Source organism: Ceratotherium simum, chromosome 2 (genome assembly GCF_057802395.1).
Source record: "Ceratotherium simum simum isolate JZ-2026a chromosome 2, ASM5780239v1, whole genome shotgun sequence".
Classification (NCBI taxonomy): domain Eukaryota; kingdom Metazoa; phylum Chordata; class Mammalia; order Perissodactyla; family Rhinocerotidae; genus Ceratotherium; species Ceratotherium simum.
In genome coordinates this window covers 56915854-56923973 of record NC_141901.1, presented here as the reverse complement: position 1 = coordinate 56923973, position 8120 = coordinate 56915854, and the positions used below count along the sequence as shown (strand labels likewise).

The 8120-nt window shown below is 50.5% G+C and overlaps 1 protein-coding gene across 1 annotated transcript; it reads right to left on the bottom strand.

Annotated features, from left to right (window-relative positions):
- Positions 1-654: 654 nt before the first annotated feature.
- Positions 655-2187, bottom strand: KCNA10 (potassium voltage-gated channel subfamily A member 10). Its single transcript, XM_004420693.3, has one exon. It carries the CDS (start codon positions 2185-2187, stop codon positions 655-657), a length of 1533 nt encoding a protein of 510 aa, XP_004420750.2.
- Positions 2188-8120: the final 5933 nt, after the last annotated feature.

Below are 8120 nucleotides of genomic sequence, written 5' to 3'. Positions count from 1 at the left end.
TTGACTGTGTCACTGTTCCTGGATGACCTAGGTAAGTCACCGTCCTCAGTTTGTTCATCTGCAACATGGAAACAATAATCAAATCTGTTCAATTGGTTATTTTGAGATGCAGTGAGATAATGTAGGGGAAAGAGCTTTGGAAAATTTATGCAATGCTACACAAGTGTGAGGCGTTATTAAACAACTCTGAGGTCTTACCCATTGCTCACAGCAATCCCTGGCGTTTTAATATGCTTCCTCTTAGAAAGACTAAAGTCAGGGTCATCTTTAATGTGAAAATGAGTCACCTGGGACCCCTTTAAAATGCAGATTCTGATTCAGTAAGTCTGAGCCCAGATTCTGCATTTCCTTGCACCCAGGTGATACCAATACTGCTGGTCTTGGGGCCCACAGGTGAGTAGCAAGGACCAGAACTACCCCATCGCACGAAAGGAGAATGAAATCTTCCTATAGTTGGTTTAGAAGAAACAGCTTAGAAAATACAGCAGAAGTATGGGTTTATTAAAACAGCTTGCAGTCAAAGATGGCCTGTTGGTCACAAAGGATAAATTTTGGTCTTTGGAAAAGCAGAGAGCAAGAGGCAGGGAGAGGTTAGGGAGAGAGAGAGATCGAGAGACACGAGGAGACTTGGGGAGCCAAGAAGCCCTGGACGGATCACTTCCTGGACTTCTCTGCAGAGCAGCCACCACTGGTCTTACTAAGAGAGTCTGTGTTGCCCATTCGTGAACCCCCACTGTTGAGGATTTTGTCAATTTCTCCTGGGATGTTTTGCTTCTCCTCATTCTCAGTCTCCCGATGGTAGAAGTAGTTAAAGTTGGAGACAATGACAGGCACAGGGAGGGCAATGGTGAGGACCCCTGCAATGGCGCACAGAGTGCCCACAATCTTCCCCCCTGGGGTGGTTGGGCACATGTCCCCATAGCCCACAGTTGTCATGGTGACCACTGCCCACCAGAAGCCATCAGGAATGCTAGAGAAATGGGACTCTGGCTCATCTACCTCAGCAAAGTAGACTGCACTGGAGAAGAGGATGACTCCAATGAAGAGGAAGAAGATGAGCAGCCCCAACTCCCGCATGGAAGCTTTCAGTGTCTGCCCCAGGATCTGTAGCCCCTTGGAGTGGCGGGAGAGCTTGAAGATGCGGAAGACCCGCACCAGCCGGATAATCCTCAGGATGGCCAGGGACATGTTCTGCTGGGCGCTCGGCTCTGTCTCCTGGACAAGCTCTGTGATGAGGGTTGCAAAGTAGGGGATGATGGAGATGATATCAATAATGTTCATGATGTTCCTGAAGAAGTCAGTCTTGTTGGGGCAGACCACAAACCGGAGTACCAGTTCAAAGGTGAACCATATGATGCAGGTGGACTCCACCATGAAGAAAGGGTCAGTGAACATGGTGTGAGAGAGGAATGTCTTGGTCATATTGAGACTGGGGTCTCTTACCACCTTCAGCTCCCTATCTTCCCGGAACTCAGGTAGTGTCTCCAGGCAGAAAATGGTGATGGAGATGACCACAACCAACACAGAGACCACGGCCACGCCACGGGCAGCACTGGAGCTCTCAGGGTACTCGAAGAGGAGCCAGAACTGCCGGTGGAAGTCATTGGTGGGGAGCAATGTTTCAGGGTCTTTGATGAAGCCTTCATCCTCCCGGAATTGGTCCATGGCCTCGCTACCCAGCTCATAGAAGGAGATCTCATCAGCAAAGACGTCGATAGGGACATTGGCCGGGCGCCTGATTTTCCCACCAGATTGGTAATAATACAGGATTCCATCAAAACTGGGCCGGTTCCTGTCAAAGAAATACTCATTTCTCATGGAGTCAAAGAACTGCATCCTTTTCTCCCGGTCTCCCAGGAGGGTCTCTGGGAACTGATTGAGGGTTCTGAGCTGGGTCTCGAACCTCAGCCCAGCAATGTTGATGATCACCCGCTGGTTTCCTTCATTTAAGACCACTGGCTCAGGCCCTGGGGTATCGACATAGTCTCCAGGGAGCTTGGAGAAGGCTGTCTCGTGGTTGGTGCTGTCGTTGATGAGGATCCTCCAGTTGAAGGGGCTGCTTCCAGACCGGCCTTTTGGGCTGGTTGGGTCAAAATCTGTGGCATAGTCTGGCTCTTCCTGGATTTCGTCTGAATTATCAAAATTTACCAGAGCAACCTCCATTTCTTTCCAGCCACATGCATCCATCCTAAGGGAGTCAGGGAAGCAGCATGAAGACGCTTAGTTTTCCCTGCCTGCTGCCAGCTGTAGAGAGGAAGAAGGTCATCATACAGGAGCTAGGATACCACTGACTCTTGATCATTGAGGTAAGGTATACCAGTGGAATAAAAAATAATTTATTTTTAGCTTGGGAAGGAACCTCACGGTTGTTTTGACAACATTCATCCATTGAAATCAATTTGTACCCCAAGTCTGCACACACTAATAACTAGAAGCAATTGCAAAGAAGGAGCCTGGCTGAGAGAAGAAAACTTTCTCCAGCCAAAAAGGGTCTCCATACATGACGGCAGAGAGAGGCCATAATGAAAGAGGAAGTAAATGTTTCTTAATAAAATGTATAATTTTGTGTTTGGATGAAGTCCTCTAGTTTACCTAACACTTTCCCATGCCCAGTCTCATCCTTAACTCCCTTCTTTCTCTCACCCTTGACAGCCAGTCCCTCACATATCCTTTTGGTTATATTTTGAAAATGTGTCTAGAGTTCAACCATTTCTCATCACCTCCACCACTACCTCTTGGACCAAGTGGTGGGGCGGGGGTGGATACATGAACCCAGTTGATTCTGTTGGGAAGGAAGCACAAGAAGACGGAGGCTCTGTGGGCAGCCATCAGTGTCTCCTCCAGCAGTAACTGTCCGTGCCTTAGCCCCTTCTCTGTAGGTAACACTTAGGGTTGTTTTGTGCGTACATTAAACGAGGTAGCGTATGTAAAATGCCTGGTGGAAAGATCACTAAATTGTAGCTACTGTTTTTGCCACCTTCTCCACCTAACAGGAACTTTAGAAGCCAACAGCCATTGGTATTTTTTTGCCCTAAGGTCAAGATGTTTATGAGAAATGATTTCATTTTTAAAAATCATTTTAGGCAAGGGAGAAGTAAGTAAGTAATTGCGCGCGCGTGTGTGTGTGTGTTTGTGTATGCGTGTATTGAGGGTGCGGTTAAGGAGAGCATGCCCAATGGGCTTGGATAGCCACGGAGAGTAAGATTCCTTCCTCAGGTCCACTCAAGCTTCCATTTCAGCTTACTAACACTGAAGCCAGGCAGCCTGAGGGTGAGGGCGGGAGAGGTAAAGTCTGTAGCGGGCACAGACTTGGAGTTGTTTCATTTACAGATGACAAGGACATCCTGCTGTGTACAGTGTTGTAGTCTTTTCAAAGTGATTCTACATTTGCTTATCTCACTAAATGACAATAATCGTGTGAGGTTGGAAAATGTTATTTCCATTTTACAGATGGGAAAACTGAGTCACAGGGACCAAGTGGTACAGAGCCCTAACCTGAACCTGCCTTCCGGCCGAGGGCCTTTCCTACTAGACCATGGGACCCCTGTGTGGAAGCTGAGGGCTTTGGGGAGCTGCAGGCCAGGGCCACAGAAGTGTGGGAGCACAGAGATCCTTCAGTCCCACACCTCCTTTCTCAGTTCAGGTGCATGGTGTGGGGTGAAGAGCTCAGGTTTGGGTGGCCAGGGCTGGTTGAGCACCTGCCCTACCTCTTAGGAATGAGTGGCCTTTGCGAGCTGCCTAATTTCACTGAACTGCATCTTCCTGAGCTGTGGAATTGGGGAGGATATACCCACCACAGAGCGTGTCAGGCGCCGGCCTGCCTTATGATGCTTGGTGAGCAGTGGGCTGGTTGGAAGGCAGGATGGAGCAGTGGTTAAGAACTCTGAGATGAGAGCCGGTTGACGTGAGCTGGAATCCTGGCTCTGCACACAGTAGGCCCTGGAGAAATGTTAGCTGTTCCTTCGCAGTGACCCATGTGATGGTTTAGGGGACTTGTCGCGGGATACTCAGCTGCCTCGCAGATGTAGGGCCAGGACTCCAGCTCTGTGCCCACCTTGTGACTTCAGAGCAGTACTTTCTCCTTTGGGGTCATGGCCCTGGGGGTTGTTCCCTGCTTATCTCCTTCTTGGTGTGAACCCCATCCCTCTTTCTCCAGGCTGAGAGGAAGGGGTGCCATCCGGGGGCTCTGGTGCAGGGGCTTGGACTCCACTTCCAAGTGGCTAGAGTGGGCCCTGTTAGGAGCCTTCTCTGGAGGCCAGGGGCAGAAGGCAAGCAGGGATTAGGGAGAGCTTCCTTCGCCAAATAATTAAGTTCCTTTCCTGGGAGCCAGGTGATTTCCTTCTCCCCTCCTCCTGATCTCTTTGTTGCTTCCACCTCCAGCTCAAAGTGACAGACAGGAGTGTGGTTGGAGAGGGTCAGGTGGTGTAGGAGGTGGGGGGACAGTGTCAAGGTGAAACAGTGTATTCTGTGGTCTACAGAAGCGTGCTGTATGATTTCTCCACATGCCACTTTTAGATTAGTAAATGTTGATCATTACAGACATAGGGAAAAGAGAACTGGTCTTGGGGACAAGAGACCTGGCTTGAGGTTCTGCTCTACCACTTAGGAGTTGTATATTTTTGGAGTTGTATATAGCAAATCACTGGATTTTATGAGCCTCGGTTTTCTGATCTGTAAAATGGGAAAAATAAAGGTAATTCTCACCTCAAAGATTATACTGAGGACTAAAGAAGGAGATAACAGTGAGAGCACTTTGTAAATTGTAAATTATTACAAAAATGTAAAGAATTACCCTCCCTGCTCTCCTCCTCGCTGCTCCACGCACAAATGCCATGTAACATATGCGTGGGCAGGAAGCACGTTTTGTGTGGCCTCCACTTCCCCAGGCAGAAGTCTCGGCTCACCGTCCTGATCTGCTCTGCCTGGTCCTGCCACCGTTCCTCCCTGCCTGTTCCGCTCATGCCTGGCATACACTTTCCCCTCCCCTCTCTCTCCTCTTCCTCTGCCCATCTGGGGAGTGCTGAGGTCCCACCTTGTCTGAGGAGCCTGCTCAGCCAGTCCAGCTTGGAGAGCCCTCTGCCTCCCCTGAGCTCCTGGCCTCCCTGCCCAGATCACTCACGTTGGTGCTCAATTTGGAGCGCCACCTTACGCAAGGTCAGCCTTGGCTTTTCAGCTCTCTTGTAAGCTTTCAGAGTGCAGGACAGTGTCTTACAGTTTTTCCTTCTTCCCTGCATGGCCTTGGAGGACAGAATTCACCTCTGTTGATCCCCACTTGCATCACCTAGTGCCCAGCTCAAAGTGCAGAGAGGAGGGCGGCTGATGAGCGTCGGGGCATAGGAGGTGGTGTGGCAGTGCCAAGTTCAAGCAGTGTTTTCCGTGGACATGCAGTGATATTTGTTAAGTAGGCAAGTGAATGAATGAAAGAAGAAATGCAAGCTCATGAGGGCAGGGACCATGTCTGTTTTGTGCACCGTTATGATTCTAACACCTGGCCCAGGGCTTAGCCCACCCAAGTGCTCAATTAACTTCTGGTGAATGAATGAATGAGTGATGAATGAATGAAGTGTGGCAGATAGCATACTGGGTTCAAAGCCAGGACACCCGCAATGCCTCCTCTACTGCTTTATGATTACTGACTACTTGCATTTCCTTATCAAGACTCCATTTTTTCCATCTGTAATAAGAAAATATGCTAAGTCAAAGAAGCCAGATAAAAAAGGGTAGATATAGCATAATTCTATTTATACAAAATTCTAGAAACTGCAAACTAGCCTAGAGTGACAGAAAGCAGACCAGCTGTGGCCTAGGGCTGGTGGTGGGGAGGGAGAAGGCGGGATTCCCAGGGGACCAGGGGATCTCTTTTAGGGGTGGTGATGATGTTTATCTCGATTGTGGTGATGGTGTCATATGTGTGTACATATGTCCAAACTCATCAAGTTGCACAGTTTAAGTCTAGCGTTCATCACTGTGTCTCAGTATATATACGTATTAAAAAAAGGCAAATAAGCAAACAAACCAGGAGATAAAAGTGCACGGTCTGCTGATGATTCTTCAAGGTTTTCTTAAGGACCAAAGGGGATGTGGGTGCTTCGCAAACTGCATGGGTCATGGGGAAGGAGGGGGTTACGCTCGGGTAGCACTCACCACGCTGCCAGCACCATGCCCACTCATGCTGCAAGAGTGAATGCACCCAGACCCAGGGCTGAGCGTGGAGTGGTAGGGCTGAGAGCAGCTGTGGGAAGGCCACTCTCCCTCAGAAGTGTGCACAGCGTCAAGCAGCCCCTGGCCCTGGCAAGCCGGCTCGCCTCAGCTTAGTGCTTGGCGTTCTGTCTTTTTGGTGGCAGGAGAGAAGCCACTGCCTGCACTGGGAATTATGCCCTCCTCCAGAGAGGTTTCACTCTACTTTAAATAGGCCTTTAAATGACCATTTCACGGGACCCAAGATGGGAGCTGGTTCTGCTCCTGGGCCGCCCTCCTTGCCCCACACTGGCCCCTGGGAGGAGATGGATGCTCTGGGTCAGGGGAGCACCCCAGTGAGGGTGGAGCTGCAGGGCTCAGGTGTTTAGGGGCCAAGTACCTGCAGTCCTGGAGCCTGTTCTGCTTGCAGACTGTGGGGTTCTTTTTTTTTTTTTTTTGTGAGGAAGATCAGCCCTGAGCTAACATCCATGCCAGTCCTCCTCTTTTTGCTAAGGAAGACTGGCCCTGAGCTAACATCCGTGCCCATCTTCCTCCACTTTACGTGAGATGCCACCACAGCATGGCTCTACAAGCAGTGTGTCGGTGCGCACCCACGATCCGAACCGGCGAACCCCGGGCTGCCGCAGCGGAACACGCACTTAACCGCTTGTGCCACCGGGCCGGCCCTTCGGAATGTGGGGTTCTTGATGGCTTTCCCTGAGTCTTACATCTTTTCATCTGCCCAGCATTCCAAGGCCTGGATAGAATTACCAGTACTCATGGCTGAACTCTCACCCAGAGCTGAAGTGACCATTGTATTCAAGAGTCTTCTGCAACATCTGATTCTATGCATATTCCCTCTGCTTGCCTGGCACAGTGAGAGAGTGCATCGGCTTAAAACGACCTCTCTTCTCCTCTGAACATACTTGTGTTCTCCTCCTTCCAGGCCGTTATTTGTGCAGGTCCTGCCACCTGCCTTACTTCTAACTTCCCCTGATGGGAAGCTTTCCCAGAGGATGTTGGTGCCCTCCTGAGAACCCCCTAGACAAAGTTTTGGCCCAACATCATTGGATCCGTGTCTTATCTCCCCAGAGCTTTGTCATCTTTGGGTCATTCAGCATCTTTGTACATGGGCACAGGCGGTCCACTCACTAACCCCAGCGTGTCGTACACCTCAGCATCCTCTGACCTTGGCTTGCTCTCCTTCCCCTAGATCCAGGCAGGCTTGGGTTGAATCTCAACTCTGCACTCACTAGGTGTGTGTCCTTGGGCAAATCACCATCTCTGTGAACTCTGCTTTCTTCCTCTCTAAATGGGTCTAATCATAGCTTCCCTCAGTGTTCTTGGGGGAAGACTGAGATAATATGTGTTGTGAATATCATGCCTGGCACCTGGTAGGCATTCCTAGGTGGGAGCTGCTATCATTTTCGGCCTCATCCTTTCTGGGAAGCCTTCCCTGGCCACCTGGTGTAGACCACAGTGACCCAGCTGCCTCCCCGTGCTCTGTAGCGCCTCGTGTTTGCACCCAGTCTGTGGATGTGGCTTTGTGGTGCTTGTGGTCTCTTCCCGCTCAGCTGGGCACTTCCTGCAGGCAGGGCCTTGTGGGGGCTCAATCCTGTGCCTCTCCCAGAGCACATGTTCCACAGTCTGTGGGAGTGCAGGCTGTGGGTCTGGCTTTTCAAGGTCACAGAAGGATAGGAGCAGTCAGTGTCCTGAGCCCCTCCCGTGGCCCTTCCCCATCAATCGTCCTTGGTTGCTTAGCAACCCCAACACCTCCTACATATTCAGGTGAGGTGGTAGCCATCTCTGAGTCAGAGAGTGGCTGAAAGAAGTCATCATGCAAAGAGGACTGTGTGCGCTGAAGCACAGGGCCTTGAGAGCCCCAGGGACAGGGAACGCAGAGCAGCGTAGAGGGCGAGCTCAGATGTCACAGCAGACGGGAG